This window comes from Canis lupus, chromosome 26 (genome assembly GCF_048164855.1).
Source record: "Canis lupus baileyi chromosome 26, mCanLup2.hap1, whole genome shotgun sequence".
Lineage (NCBI taxonomy): Eukaryota > Metazoa > Chordata > Mammalia > Carnivora > Canidae > Canis > Canis lupus.
The window spans coordinates 32,632,520-32,648,422 of record NC_132863.1 but is presented as its reverse complement, the minus strand read 5'-3'; the positions used below and the strand labels follow the sequence as shown (position 1 = coordinate 32,648,422).

General features: G+C 44.9%; 1 protein-coding gene across 13 annotated transcripts in view; it reads left to right on the top strand.

Moving 5' to 3' along the window:
• Positions 1-15,903, top strand: part of PTPRT (protein tyrosine phosphatase receptor type T) — a 1,036,563-nt gene that overhangs the window by 430,708 nt on the left and 589,952 nt on the right. For all 13 annotated transcript variants that reach the window (XM_072801053.1, XM_072801054.1, XM_072801051.1 and 10 more), the window contains exon 7: positions 13,945-14,238. In XM_072801053.1, coding sequence (XP_072657154.1) covers positions 13,945-14,238 — 294 coding nt within the window. The remainder of the gene's footprint in view (positions 1-13,944; positions 14,239-15,903) is intronic.

The window sequence follows — 15,903 nt, the reverse complement described above, 5'->3', positions numbered from 1 at the left end:
GGGTTAACCTCTGTCTGTGCTTAAGATGTACATGATGAAGGTACCTAGTGGTATCTAGAAGAGTGTCTGAAATGTGATACCCAGGAAATATGCCGCCTTCTCCCTCATATTCTCTCCCTGCCACAGAAGTACCTGGCTGCAGTGGGCTGTGGTGGGTGCCAACATGAAGCCACCCATCCTGTTCTCAGAGCCTGGTGTCCACCTGTCTGAGTCAGAAATGTGGCCTCTGGTCTATGAGAGGACAGAGACCCATGGACCTTGCTGTGTTCTGTTGTTCCTAAGTCCTTTCCCAGTGGGCTGCAGTGTAGGCCTGATGCTAACTCTGTCTTCATGCTGGCTGGCAGACTGCAGAGGCAGCCCCTGGTGGAGCCATGGGTGGGGCTGGGGGGGGGGGGTGTGTGGAAGAGGCCATTTTTTCAGTTCCTTTATATAAAGGGGGCATCATTCACCTCTTAAACTCTCTGCACAAACTGTTTAGGCTGTTGTGGGCAAGCTTCCTAATCCATCTGGACACCTTCTCCTGATACTTTCCAGCACTGGATATTTGTAGTCACTTGGGCCTTTTGAGCAGCTTAGAGACACAGCCCTCAACACCCCCCCCCCCCATACCCGGATATGCTGAGGAGAGAAATTTGCAAAATAACAATATCTCTAAAGCCCCAGCTCCCTTCCTGTGCTCTTTCACTGCGGTTGGTAGCATAGCAACTGATGGAGCTGCCTGGACTCTGGTTGCCCTGAATTGCATCTTCCCTGCCTCCCTCCCTCCCTTCCTCCCCAGAACCTCCTTTCCCTTTACTCCTGCTTTTCTCAGACGTGTTCTGTCAAGACAGCTGCTATGTTCTCCCCCTGGTCCTTGCTGTGTGGCCTGACCTGGTGGGAGATGAGCGGCTCCCTCATGCTTAGAGCTGAAATTGATTTCATTACATGTGCTACAGGAGCCCCAGATGCCCTAGTGCTCCCCAGATGCTCAGAGAGGAGATCACGGGAGGCTTGAGGAATGGTGGAATGACCCTTAATGCAGGGGGCTATGGGATGGGGAGAGGGACAAGAGCCGGAGGGTGTGAGGGGTGGGAGGAGGGAATAACTGACACTTATCTGAGGCCTGTCATGCTATAGATATCTGCATTTGGTCTTCACAAGGACCCAGTGAGATAGGATCCATTACTCTGGTTTTATACATGGAAAAACTGAGGTTCAGGGAAATTAATTAAATTGCCCAAAGTCATAAAAATAAGTGATAGAGGTTATAGGCCAAACTCTCTGTCTGACTGCCCATTACAAGGGAAAATGAATATGAAAATGCAGAGAGATGGAGTCCAGAGTACTGGGCCTTGTGTGCAGAAGCCAGTACAGTGCCCTGGGATGCTGGGCAGGGGGTCTGAGATGGATATTTCATATCTACACCAGGCAGGCATTGTGGAAGTCTGGGCTCTGCAGGTGTGCATGTGCCCAGGACTCACCTGGCCTGTTGGATCCTAATCTTGTGCTTGTACTGGTCCCTTTGCTGCGCCTTCGATCCAATCAGTGATCAAGTCCTGGCCTGTGCCCTAAACCTGAGTCTAGTCCTCTTCCTCTCCAGCCCCGTGGCCATTACCTTGGTCCAGACATCCGTCATCTCCCTCTCAGTGATGGACATGACGTCCCCTGACTCAGATGCCTCTCCTTCAGCTTCATTCTTCACCCTACATTCAGGAGTAATCCAGAAAGAACAGGTGCCTATATCACACCACTCCTTACAAAGTCTCAGGCCAAAGCCCTGACTCCTCAAGAAGACCTTTCCTTGTCTGGTCCCTGTTGACTTTTACATTTCTCCCTCCCCAATCTTATGCTCCAGCGGGCTGTGCCATTCTAGAATGACACAGGCTCTTCTCATCTGTCTGAAGGCTCCTCCTCCCCAGATGCCGGTTAGACTCTCTTCTTCTTTTATGATTTCATGATCTGATTTCTCCAGGATGTCTTCCCTCATTTCCTCCATCTGATTTCCTACTCAAAGAACTTCCCTAGGGCTGCTGTAACTAATTACCACAGACTCAGTGGCTTAAAACATAAAAATTCATTATCTTACAAATATGGAGGTCAACAGTCTACAGTGGGGCAGCAGGGCTACATTTCCTTGGGCTCCAGGGGACAGTCTGTTCCCTTGCCTTCTGCAGTTTGTAGAGGCTACTTGTATTCCTTGCTGGTGGCCCCTTCCTCTGTGTTCAAAACTAGCTGTGCAGCATCTCTCAGCCCCTCTCTGGCTCTGATTCTTCTGCCTTCCTCTCTCACTTACATGGGTCCTTCTGATTACATTCGGTCCGTTCAAGACTTCGTCACGTCTTCAGAGTTGTTTTTGCCATGTAAAGCTGGGGGATTAGGGCGTGGGCATCTTCTGAGGGCCACTCTTCTGTGTACCACACTCCTCTCTGTGTCCCCTGAACCCTGGCCTGCTGCTGTCCAGCCTTTGTCACAGCATTTTGCCCCTTATCGATTCCTGTGTCTCTCTCACTCGCTGTGGCCTCTTTGGTTCTTCCAGGGTAGAGACAGTTATTGGCTTTGACTCCCTATCTTCCGAGCATAGAATCAGCCCTCAGTATTTGTTCTTGAACAACAACAACAAAAAATTACCTCCCTGGCTCTTATCTGCTCACCTCCCTTCTGCTGACCCCAGTGTTAGGAGCAATGGGCCGGTTAGGTGCATCGGTGGGACTCGCAGACCAGAGCAAGGCATCCCAGGTGTCCAAAAGCCACCAGGTCATAGCTGCATGATCTTGGACAAGATTCTCAACCTCTGTGCCTTCGTTTGCTCGCATGCGAAGTTGAGATTATTCTACGATCTTCTTCTCTCAGTCAGGATCCAGGAAGGAAATCCCAAAGGAAAGGTGGAATGACCACCATTAGGTGGTCAGAGAGTAGATACTTCAGAGAGTTTTATTGAAGGGAGTTACACAAGTGTTGGGAGGTTGCCAGAACACACATGGGGCACTAAGGTAGCCAGGAATTGCAGGAAGCATCTATCACACCCAGGGCCTGTGGTAACCCAAAGGAATAGGAGTGTGGAGGACAAGCCCTGCTGGGTGATGCTGGGCCCTCTGAAGAGGGAGGCCATGGATGGTAATGCTTCTGCAGGGTCAGATGGGAGATTTCCCAGCATTTTCTTCCCTCTTCCACCTTTCTGATCTCTGCAGAGAGCCTCCACTGGTAGGACTGAGCCAAGGCTGGCAAGGGAACCCGAGGTAAAGTTTCTAGAATCCCTGTCCCAGAGTCACAGATCCAGTTATAACAGGGTGGGCTTGGATCCAGAAGACCAGAGGTATATAACTAAGGTTTACAGATGGTTTCCTTGTCTGTAAAATGGATACTATGATAGTGCTTACTTCAGGGTGTGATAGGAGGAGTAAAGGAGTCTGCATGTGGTAAATCCTGGGGTAGAGCCTGCATTTGCCCTCGTCCACTGGGGTTGAGAGAGCATTTGCCCTTGTCCACTGTTCATCCTGCACGTGTTACTGATTGGATGTCTCTGGAACTCAGAGATTCAAACTGGCCAGAGCCCGAGTTCCTTCCACTCAATTCTCTATAGCCTGCCTGCTGGATGGGGTTGGGGCAGGAGAGGCAGACGGTGCCTGTGCACAGACCTGTGCTATTCCAGGACCAGATGTTTCTGCAGTGCTCTGATTCTGATTCTGACCAGATGCTCTGATTCTGAAGAATCCTGGCTCTCCTGGGCCCCTCCCTCGGAGAAAGAGACTCCCGATTCATACTTTCTTAGGACTCTTGATTAGCAGGCAAGGAAAGAGAGGCTCTTCTAGAACGATTACTTTGTTCTTAATTCTGGGAAGTGGCCCAGCAAAGAGTAATCTCCAAACTATCGAGGCGCTGGGGGAAGAAAGAGGAGCCAGGAGCAGACAGAGTGTTACAGATCATGAAATCTCGCCTGGTGCTAGGTCATTACTGAATTATGCATTTTTTTAAATGACTGCATTGGTTGTAATATGACTGTGTTAAGTAGACCGTAATACTCCTAAATGTATTTGCTTGTGAAAATACTGGCAGGAGTATACTCTGACATCACTGTGGCCCCTTTTTATCCTGACACAGGAAAGGGAATGCATTTAATAGAATCCTTGTGTCTCTGGATGGGGGCAGGGGCACAAAATAAGGGCACCAGCTGGGTTTCCCACCAACTACTGGTTGGGAAGATGTAGACAATAGTGGAACACAGCACACTTGTGACGAACTAGGGCTGTCCTGAGACTGTTGCTTCTACTACCTCATGTGATCCTAATGGCAAACGCATATGAGGGAGGTGTTGTCATCCCCATTTTTCAGATGAGGAAACTGAGCCAAGGAGAAGTTACCTAACTTTCCTAATATCTTACTTTGGATTTCTCCAAAAGCAGACTCTGAGACAACTGTTTGCAAGTAATTTTTTTGGAATTTGAAGAGAACACTGGTAAAGGGAAGGCGAAGTGAGGCAGGAAAGGAAGGAAGACTTCTAAAGGGCACGTGAACCACAGCTGGTAGTTTCGGGCCGGGGGATGGTATCTGATGCTCAGCCTCTCACTAGAGATCCTTTGAAAGACTAAATAAAACAGGCCCATTGTCCCACCGAGGATCCAGGAAACTGGGATGTTTATCTATCAACTCTCCTTCATCACTGGGAGAATTGTTACTGGGAGCTGGGAGCGGTAATATCCTGGCTTGCCATCGAAGTCTGGCAGCTGTAGAAAGCTACTGGACAGGGAGATGTAGGTGCTGGAGGTAGGAAGTCATCAATGCATGGCAGTATTATCCACTGAAACTACAAGTGACCTCTAGGAAAGTCTAGAGAACATGGTCTGGGTGCCACCAGAATCTGCTGTATACGGCCAAAAGGTGGGTCTGCCATAGAAAGAAGTTGCTTAGATTTCTAAGAAATACTATGGCAGAAAAGGGAAGAATAATGTTCACGGATGGTTCATCTCCTTAAATACCACACTGGGGGGGATCCCTGGGTGGCTCAGCAGTAGAGCATCTGCCTTCAGCCCAGGGCATGATCCTGGAGTTCTAAGATCGGGTCCCACATCAGGCTCCCTGCGGGGAGCCTGCTTCTCCCTCTGCCTGTGTCTCTGCCTCTCTCTGTGTCGCTGATGAATAAATAAATAAAATATTAAAAAAAACACATTGGGGAGGGAAGAACTGCTGGGGTGCTATGGCTCCAGGATGAAGCCCACTGTGGAGAGGGCCCTGTGATAGGGTCTAGGGACACAGGTAGAGATGGCTTGGTGTTTGTTCTTCAGACAGATCCACCAGCATGTGGTCATGAACTGTACAAGTTCTGTGATGAATTTGTGCCTGGGAGCACTGAGTGGCCTGTCCACTACAGAGGACACTGTTGATATGCACAGTCCATGTCTCCTTCCCCTGGCCGGCACCCATCCCCTAGTTGCCATGAGTATGGCTGCTAGTGGCTCACAATTGCCCCTTGTACTGGATTGAATATTGATTGTTTCCCCCTCCCGCCAAATTCATGTTTCTCCTAGAGCCTCAGAACATGACCATATTTGGAAATAAGGAGGATTTTTGCAGATGTAATTTATTGAGTTGAAATGATGTCATACTGAAGTAGGGTAGGTGCTCATCTAGTATGTGATTGGAATCCTTATCAGAAGAGGGACATTTGGACATAGACACACAGACATACAGGGGAGAAGGCCACTGATGACAGAGGGAGAAATCAGATAGACACACCTCTAATCCAAGGAAGATCAAGGATTCTTAGCAAGCACCAGAAGCTAAAAGTGGAAGGAAGGATTCTTTTCTGGAGGTTTTGGTAGGGGTAGGGAGGTGGGGGGAGGGGGGGCATGTCCCTTCTGGCACCTCGATTTCAGACTTCTCACTTCTAGAACTGTGAGACCATAAATTTCTGTGGCTTTAAGCCACCCAGTTTGTAGTATCTTGATACAGAAGCCCTAGGAAACTATTACACTCTTCCCGGAGTAACTCCTCAGCCACGTGGATGCTCTTTGGCTGAGGAACAATGCCTGCACCCCTTGAGCAGCCTCTACCCAATTAATGACACAAGGGTACAAACAGCTGACACCCTTGCCTCAATGGGAGATGAGTGAGGTGGTGCACTTTGTGCTCCAGAGCTCCTTTGGGATCAGACTGATCTAGTCTGCAGCCCATATTACATCCATCCTTAGCTTCCTGACCTTTGTCCTACCATTACTCCTCCTCAGAATTCCTCCAGTCACTTGCCCAGAATCCTTGTCTCAAGTTTTGTTTCTTGGGACCCTGAGCTGAGACACCCATTGAGCCCAGAGAACAGAGAGCCTTGAGGTAATATCCAGGAGGGCATCCCAGAGGAGAACACACTCTTAAAGACAAGAAATATGAGTCACCTGGAGAAGGGGAACAGTGAAAGACTATTCCAGAGAAATTTTGTGTGTCCATAAGACCAACCCTTTTAGTATATCAATCCCTCCATCCTTGAGTCATGATTTTGATTCACCTCAAGGTGGACTGGGGTCGGTCTTCCTTAGAGAAAAAATTACTTGGAAGACAGACTCCAGTTCTGTCACTAAGAACAGTGACAGGTGGATCCAATTTTGCAGTACATATTAGCTGCCACTGCAGTCATTTGGGATTATTATTACGATTTTCATCAACTTCACCAATATATCACAGTGTTTCAAATTAAGATGCTGAAGTCTAAGAATTGTTTGCTTTGTTTTTTTTGTTTTGTTTTGTTTTGACAGAGATGTGTTTTTAAAACTCTTGATGCTTATAGGAACTTTCCAGTCTTTCAAAATACTATCAGTTGGTGCTTAATTTTAAGTCTCATCATTGATTTTGCCTGAAGCCCACCATGTTATTCATACTCTGCAAACTCAGATCTTCACTTATTTCAAAGAAATTTTCTTTGGCTACGTCTTTGATTATTGTTCTGTTCTACTTATTTCATGTCTTTTCCCCAAGCATTTCCAGTTCTTAGCATGAATACCCATTCACTCTTCTTTGTAACATTCTCCTCCTTGCTCTCTTTCATTTCTTTGCAACCCCAACCTCTTATTTTGGGAAAATTTATCAAATATTTTCTTTGCATAAGACATCCAATATTTATTGAACATTGACCCTATGTTCAACTGGGGCACAAAGTTCTAATTCTGGTAGGCATGTACTGGTAAATTAGTGCTGTGTCTACTTGGATCTGTTCAGGGACCTCATGGGTCCACACAAGGGAGGAAGAAGTGGAATTTCTCCTGTTGACAATTCACAGTCAAGATAGAGTTAGTGAACATATGCACATAGCATCTCTATAGTCCTTGGTAGAGCCTTTAGATCCCTCTCTAATTAAAATTCTAAAATAGACTTTAATTCTAAAAATGAAAAAGTGGGGAGCCTGGAAGATTGAGTGGTTTGTCCAGGGTCACAGAGCTGGTTGGTGGTAACGTCAGGGCAAAGAAAGATTTGGACCCTGACTCCAAGCTAGTTTCCCGTTTTCCTTTTTGATCCTTAATTCGTTATTTTATGAAATGGTCTTGCATGCCACTCAGTGGAATATCTAAGGAGGGTGATGCTTTGAGCACCCACTGTGTCATGCAGCTGAGTAGTCCTGAAGCAGAATGGAAAAGAAAAAATGGGCCTGATTTGGTTAAAAGTAAAAGGAAAGATGTTCTAATTAGGAGAAATGGCTGTGCAAAAGTATGGAAGTAGGAATGATAAAAGAGTGTGAGGGTCTGTGTGTATGTTGGTGGGTAGGGTGGCCTGGGGGCACTATTTACTGACTCATGGGTAGGTAAATAGTGATGTGATCAGAAAGATGATCAGATACGGGGTGGAGGGTGGTGGAAAGTGTCAGAGGCCAGGTTCTGTCCACCTAAAACATGTGGAGGCTTACTTCATGTCCTATAGCAATATTTAGTTTTTCTCAAAAGGTTTGATTTCTGTCTAGAGCAGACAATACATACGCACAAAGCTTGCTCTCTAGCTATTTGAAGCACTTTTGCTCTCTGTAGGAATTTCTGGGGAGTCAAACTGTTACAAGTGCTCACAGCAGGAAAAAGAAAGACAGGATTGGTCTGGAGATTGCTGCCTGAGGATGAGGCGGAATTATACTAAGGGGTCACCTCACCACCTACACGTTGAAGGAGAGCGTAGGCAGGTCCAGGGTAGTTGCTGCTCAGGACATGTATATGGATGGCTCACGGGGGCTTCTCCTTGAAGTGCTTTGATGCCTGGTTGGAAGGGACCAATGCCATCTCCCAGCTCAGCTCCTTGAAGGCCAGACTTTCTCCCTCTGGATTTGGTTCCAGACTTTGTCAGCAGAGAGTGCCATCAAATATGAGACACTTATTCCTGGCTTTGCACAGGTGAGGTACAGGGTCAAGTAGAAAGAGGGCATTGGTAGTTTCATATGTGAAAAGGCTCATGGATGAAAACTGGTGTGTGTAACAACCTCTTCGCAGGAAAAATAGTCTGAATTTAAACACCTGATGATGCTGATAGAATTATTTGGAAATAAATGATATGGGATTAAAGGCTCAGTACCTTCAAATATTCTGGGTTTCAGCTTCAGGTAAAATTTAGTGTCATTCTTCCTCCCTGCTGGGTTGCAGACAGGCATATTTTTTTTGTTTCTTTATTTTTCTTCAACATATTGTGCACACATTGCAAAATACCTATATTTTAAGTGTACAGCTTCATGAGTCTTATACAACCCAGTCAACATTCCAAAATTTTTATGATCCCAGAGGGTTTTCTCAAGTCCTTTTCCAAGCATTCACCTGACCAGAGGTAACATTGTTCTGATTTTTATTATTTTATCACCCAGATCAATATGTGGTTCATTTCAGTACTCCAGAAAGTTCTTTTGTGCCTTATCCCAGTGAGTACCTACTCACATAGGTAACTGTAATTTTAACTTTCATCATCATAGATTAATTTTGCCCCTTTTTGAACTTTTCATATAAACAGAATCATCATGGATTCTTTTCTTCTTTTGCATAATGTAATTTTGGGATTGGCCCATGTCGTATGTGTCGGTAGTTCATTCCTTTTTCCTTACTGTGCAGTATTCTGTTGTATGGATGCACATCATTTGAATGATCCATAAGCACACACCTGGGCTTGGCTCATCCTCCAATTTCCTCCTCCTCCTCAGCTTCTGAATTACCTTCTTTTCTTCTTACTCCTCTTTCAGTCCTTGAGTGAAAGCTAGTATGTGAGCGGCTGATAACCAGATTGTGTCTGGTTTGTTTACTGCTGAATCCTCAGTGCTCAGAACAGCGTGCGATAGATAGCAGGTGCTCAGTGTTTGTAGAATGAGTGAACTAATGAATGTTCTGAATACCTAGTTTTAATTGTTTACCAGTCTGGCCCTGGGTAGTACCTTCTCAAGCATCTCAGAACTATAGGACCCCCAAAGGCATTCTCTCTTTGCTCATAAACTTAACATGAATTGCAGGCCCATGGGTTACAAGCTCTCTCTGCAAGAGCTTCCTTAACCTCTGGACCAGATTAGGTCCCTTCATAGGCTTCATAACTGCCTCTGCCACCCCTGTCATGACCCTCATTCCATTTTATTGTCATTGCTGCTTTAATTGACTGCCTTACCTTCTCATTCCATGCATCCAGAGAGCCTGCATTTCTCTCTACCACTAAAGTCCACGTACTCAGCACTCTGTTTGGCACCTGAGAAGCATAGAGTATGTACTAGTTGGGGTTTCTTTCACAGAGAGTTCTGTCAGGTTGTTCATCTTAAAACCACGATAGTTAGACAAAGCCCTTCGTGAAGAGAAGGGTGAATTTGAAAACAGCCTCTGCTATGGACTGAATGAATGTGTGTCCCTCCCTTTCCAAATTCATATATTGAAGCCCTAACCCCGGATGTGATGGTATTAGGAGTTGGCAGCCTTTGGGAGGTGATTAGGTTTAAATGAGTTCATGTAGGTGGAGCTCCCGTTATGCAATTAGTGCCCTCATGAGAGGAGGATGAGACCCAAGATCTCTCTTTCTCTACCATGGGAGTACATAACAAGGAGCAAACCAGGAAGAGAGTTCTCACCAGGAACTGAATTGGCAGACATTCTGATCTTGGACTCCCTAGCCTCCCAGACTGTAAGAAATAAATGTCTGTTGTTTGAACCACCTAGTCTTTGGTATTTTATTATAGCAACTCAAGCTTCTAAGCCAGCCTTTGTAGAATATGATATGATCTATATATACAATGAAATATTACTCAGCCATTAGAAACGATGAATACCCACCATTTGCTTCAACGTGGATGGAACTAGAGGGTATTAGGCTGAGTGAAGTAAGTCAATCAGAGAAGGACAAACATTATATGGTCTCATTCTTTTGGGGAATATAGAAAATAGTGAAAATGGAATAAAGGGGAAAGGAGAGAAAATGAGTGGGAAATATCAGAAAGGGAGACAGAACATGAGAGACTCCTAACTCTGGGAAAGAACAAGGGGTGGTGGAAGGGGAGGTGGGTGGGGGATGGGATGACCTGACCGGGTGATAGGCACTGAGGGGGGCACTTGACGGGATGAGCACTGGGTGTACTATATGTTGGCAAATCGAACTCCAATAAAAAATATATATAAAAAAAGATTTCTACTTAGGATATAGCATTTCATGGGTAGGATCATGTTTTTATGTATAAAATGTTTTAGCCCAAATGTTAAATCTATGAACGTGTTGGGTGGGTCATGGCCATGAGGACCTACCTACACATTTACTTTGTGTTGTCCCATGGAATCTTAGCATGTTTATCTTGACCCAGATGATTGGGAACCTGGAAGCACTCGGTCTGTGAACCTCACATCAACTTCCATTTCCTTACATGACTATACTCCCAACTGCTAGCCCCTTCAACAAAGGGTGGCTTTGGGTTCCAAAGAAGTGTAAACTATTATGGGCATGTGGTCTGCCAGGAGGATCTCTGTACATTTCCTTTATTTTCAACATAGCCTCTTCAGGAGTTCATGTAAAGGCTTTAGAAGGGCTCCTGAATTTCTGAAATGGTGGGTGTAACTCTCAGTAACAGGCTTATGTGCATTTTCCTGGGAAGAGAGGCTGGAATTTCTCACCAGGTCTTTGCAAGGGTCTATGCATCCTCAAAAGTTAAAAACTACTAGGGACGTTTCCTCAGGATCATCTTTCTGGCTAACTACATGAACATCTGAAGCCCAAGAAGCAAAAGGCAGAGGCAGGAATGCTATGTGGACCCTGACTTCTGATGCTCTGCCCCCACCTCCTTCTAGTTAATAGGCCATGGACCCTTCTGGGCCTTGGTTTGCATTCTGAAGACTCTAGCTATTGGATTAGATGGCCTCCTAGATTTCTTGCACTGTCTGGTTGAGTAGTTCATGTTAAAAGAGAAGAACTGACAAACGCAGTCTTTCTGTTCATTTAAAAAAGGGAGGTGTTTACCCCCCCAAAAAAAAATAATAATAAAAATAATAATTGCGTGTCTCATCCCTACTTCTCTCTCTGAGCCACTCGAACATGTGACTTATAAAGAATGCCAATTATAAATCAGAGGATTACTAACAAAAGAGAAAACAAAACAATAATCTGGTGGCTGCTTAGAGCCAAGTACCTGAAGTGCTATGATGTATTTCATGATAATCTCTTGAGGGGACAGAGGGAGAGAAAACAGCATTGGCTAGACTGCACAGGGACATGTGAACTCCTAAGTCATTTGAGATGGAGACATTTATTTACTCGAGGGAATGTTTGTTACTATATTGTACCTACCATCAGAAATACGTAGCAAGAGACCAAACATTTGGCAAGCCTGGTACTTTATTTTCTTTCTGATGGTCAGCACTTTAATGCTAATGCCTGAAATAGAGCAAAAACCATGGTGTAAAGTCGATGGGAGAGAGCTTAATGTGGTCACTTGGGCAAGCCCCAAAGTATTGCAGTCTGCTGCTCTTAATTCTGTCCAGGGCCAGCCTGTGAATAATTATATTAAGGAGTTGGGCAGAGTCATCACAGAGCTACAAAATACCACTCTTGGGGCCTCCCTGGAAACTGATGGGAACTCTGGAGAGTTGACAATGGGGATCAGAGAGTCTATATATTTAAAATGCACAAAGGATGAGCCCAGAAATTATCTGCCTGCTAACCTAACTTCTCTACCTGAAACAAATTATCCAAAAATCAATTTGCAAACACCTTTGAGATAACAAGGCCTTGAGTAATAACCTTCATGGCTTTGTAAAGAAAAGCATCTAGCTTGACTAATCTGCTTAATTTCCTTCTCTGACCAAATGGCAGGCTTTAATAGAGGCAATCTGAAGTTGTCCCTTAAGATTTGTTTCAAGTCACACTGAGAAAATATTGTCCACCTCTGTTTCATAGCAATTATTCTGTCTCTGGAGAATCTTTGTGGCTAGGTAATTAATTAGAAAGCAAACACAGAATGAGTCTGATCTATCCTGAAGCTCTCACCTGAGTTCCACAGTGAAACCTGTACCTGCCTTACCCACCTGCATAGCCCAGAGGCCCTCCAAAAGTTGTATTTCACCCCTAGATGCCTCCTCCTCCCTCCACTTCCTAATTCTACTCTGGTTATCACTAAATTGTTCATACCCATTGACAGATTCGATTTCTGTTGGCAGTTGCTTCCAAAAAATAAAAATAAATAGGAGAAACTGGAGTCATTTGCACAAAGATGTTCACTGCAGCATTATTTACCACAGCAAAACTTGGAATAACTCACTAGTTAATGTGATTACCTGACAGATCTTTCTGTAGATCTTTAAGACAGTGATGACAAAGTCTATGTTGTAAATGAAGTCTTTAGAATGTAGTAAGTGAGGGAAGAAAAACACTGGGTCTTTATGTTGCTGTAGCTGGATGAAAAAGGCTTAAATATATGAACAGAAATTGGAGCATGGAGAAATATAAATGGTTGTTACTTTGGGTGGTAGGGAAGGGGGCTTATTTTCTCTTTATTCTCATTTTCTATATTGTTCCACTTGCTATTTTTTGCTACAGACAAAATTGACAAATATATCCACTTTGATTTTTAGAAAATGAACATTTTAGAGGCAAACAGCTTTCCAAGGGAATATCTGGCCTTGGAAGGGATAAAGATGTGGGTTCCATCCTGCCTTACCTGCTTCATGATCTCCGTTCGGTGCCCCATTGCTTGGGTTCTTTGTTTTTATCCATCAGACTGGAAGTGATAATGTCCCAAGATTCACACAAAGTAATGCATATGAGATTTCTTGGTAAATAAGGAATACAAAGTTAACGTTAATTTCTGCAGCTTTGCCAGTGGACTAAGGATTGCCAGAAAGACTCACCATAAGTGCTGTTGAAATTCTGATTTATTTAGCTGAGGAAATAGAATTTAATGGGGGAGGGCCAACCCAAAGCAGATGCGGGATAACTCCGCATGACTTTTCCCTTGACCCTCGATTCTCATAGCGGACACTGTGTCAGTGACACTCTCCCTCCTGGAGGGATCCCTCTGGAGTTCAGGAAGAAGCTGAATTTTTGCTGTGCCATCATCCTTTTGCTACTTAGGCTCACAGCACTATTTGGGGAGAGCTTCCACTAACAATCTGTGTGTTACTATGAAAGAAACGTTTGTAAACCTCAGACTCCCCTGGGCTTTGAACCAAACTCCACTTTAGTAAAGACATGTGCTCGTTTGAGGATAGAAAGCAGAATATTAATCCAGGCAGCTTTGCTGTATTCTAGAAAAACCATTTATCCACAATTGCCTTCTTTCTTTACTGTCTTTAAATGGAGGAGATTTGGTAGTGTGGAAGAAGAAATACTGATTCAGGTATTTACATATAATTTGAGGAAATTCCAGTAGGATATGAATGGAGTTATGAAAGGGATCTGAGCTAGTGTATATGGCTCCCTGGAATTCTGTCCTTGTGTGTACATGCTTGGATTCTTCTCTGTAAACCACTTGGGTCTGACATCCTTTGCTGATTGCTTGTCTTCCAGAGCCTCCCACACCCATTGCCCCCCCAGAGCTGCTGGCCGTAGGGGCCACATACCTGTGGATCAAGCCAAATGCCAACTCAATCATCGGGGATGGCCCCATCATCCTGAAGGAGGTGGAATATCGCACCACTACAGGCACCTGGGCTGAAACCCACATAGTTGACTCTCCCAACTATAAGCTGTGGCATCTGGACCCTGATGTGGAGTATGAGATCCGGGTGCTGCTCACACGACCAGGGGAGGGAGGCACGGGACCACCAGGGCCTCCCCTCACCACCAGAACCAAGTGTGCAGGTAAGAACTTCCTTATGACTACATTTTGAGAGGTTGGAGTTCTGTGACAGTCATTTCTAAACTTCTTTGATGGGAGTGTGCTTCCTTTTGTGAAGAGCAACAGTCAGGGTTTTGGTCTTGCCTTAGAGGACCTCCTGGCTCTGGTGTCAACTCTGGAGATCACCTGGCTATGACCATGATTCATAGAGCCTCTTGACTCCAGCTATGTCATGGAGAGGTTCCTGGTTCTGACACTGTGTCAGTGGGACACTGGTTCTGTCTCTCCAAGGACTTCTGGTGCCTCTGTGTGTGTGAGGCTTCCTAGTGCTCAAAGTGACCCTGAGGGCTCCTGGCCCTGTATGCCTTATAAAGGTCTCGTTTGCACTATATCTCAGAATGCTCCTGCTTTTTGTTACATATCTTAAGGTGTTTGTGACTTTGACTTCTTGTTACATATCTTAAGGTGTTTGTAATTTTGACTCCCTTGGCTGGGCCTGTGACCCTGATGAGCCCTTGGTTTTTATAGTTTCCCTGAGGGTTCCTGGTCCACATTCTGTCTCTGAAGGGTTCCTTGTGCCAACTATCTTGGGGCCTCCTGATTCCAGCCTGAGAGTCTGGACTGGGACTGTCTATTCAAGGGCCCCCTGAATTCTGTATCTCTGTAAGCTCCTGGCTCAGGGTACTCTGGGGGCTTTGGCTTTAACAATTTCTCTGAAGTTTTTGGATGCCGCTTTAAGAGTTTGGTGTCTGGGACTGTGTCTTAGAGGATTCTTTTGATCCAACCATTTTGTATCCCTGGGGACTCCAGGCTTCTATGGTGTTTCCAGTAAGGAACATTGGCTAGGATTGTATCTCTGACTATATCCCTAAGATATTCTGGCTCCGAACATAACTCAAGAAGTTAACTCAGTGTTTTCTTTTGTTTTTTCTTTCAAATCACATTATTTATATCATCTCATTTTTCCTAAGTAACCATTTGATTACTTTTATCTCATATATATGTAAAGAAATAGAGACCCAATATTTTTTAAAACTTTTTGTCCAAACTAGAATTGACCAGTGGCACAGTCAGAATTTGCATTCAGGTTTTTCTGACTCAAATGCCATTGATCATTGGTCACATCACATGAAAACAAAGAGGCATGCGCCATCAGCATGGAATACAGAGGTGAGGCTCTTCCACGGGGTTGGAAAGTACTCTTCACCACCACTGTTGCCCACACGCTTCGACCTTTCTGACATACACTTGAGGGTATGTAGGGAAGTGGCACAGTCAGAATTTGCATTCAGGTTTATCTGACTCAAATGCCATTGATCATTGGTCACATCACATGAAAACATGGAGGTATGCATCATTAGCATGGAATACAGAGGTGAGACTTTTCCACGGGGTTGGAGGAGGGTATGCAGGGAAGTGGCAGTGTGAGCCATTGGCTTCCACTGGGAAAAGGGTCACTGATGACTTCTGCATGGGAAGAAAAGGACCCATCATGACAGTGACCCCGTGGAACAAAAAAAGCAAAACAATTAGTTCTATAATGTGACATATATGTCCTCAAAATTCACTGTGGTATGGGAAGGTATGTAGCAGAAATTATCAGGGTTATGGGAAAAAGTGGAATTGGGGCACAGCACTCATACTTTATCAGCAACACATTTAAACAGTGGCAAAAGTAGGTAAAAGCC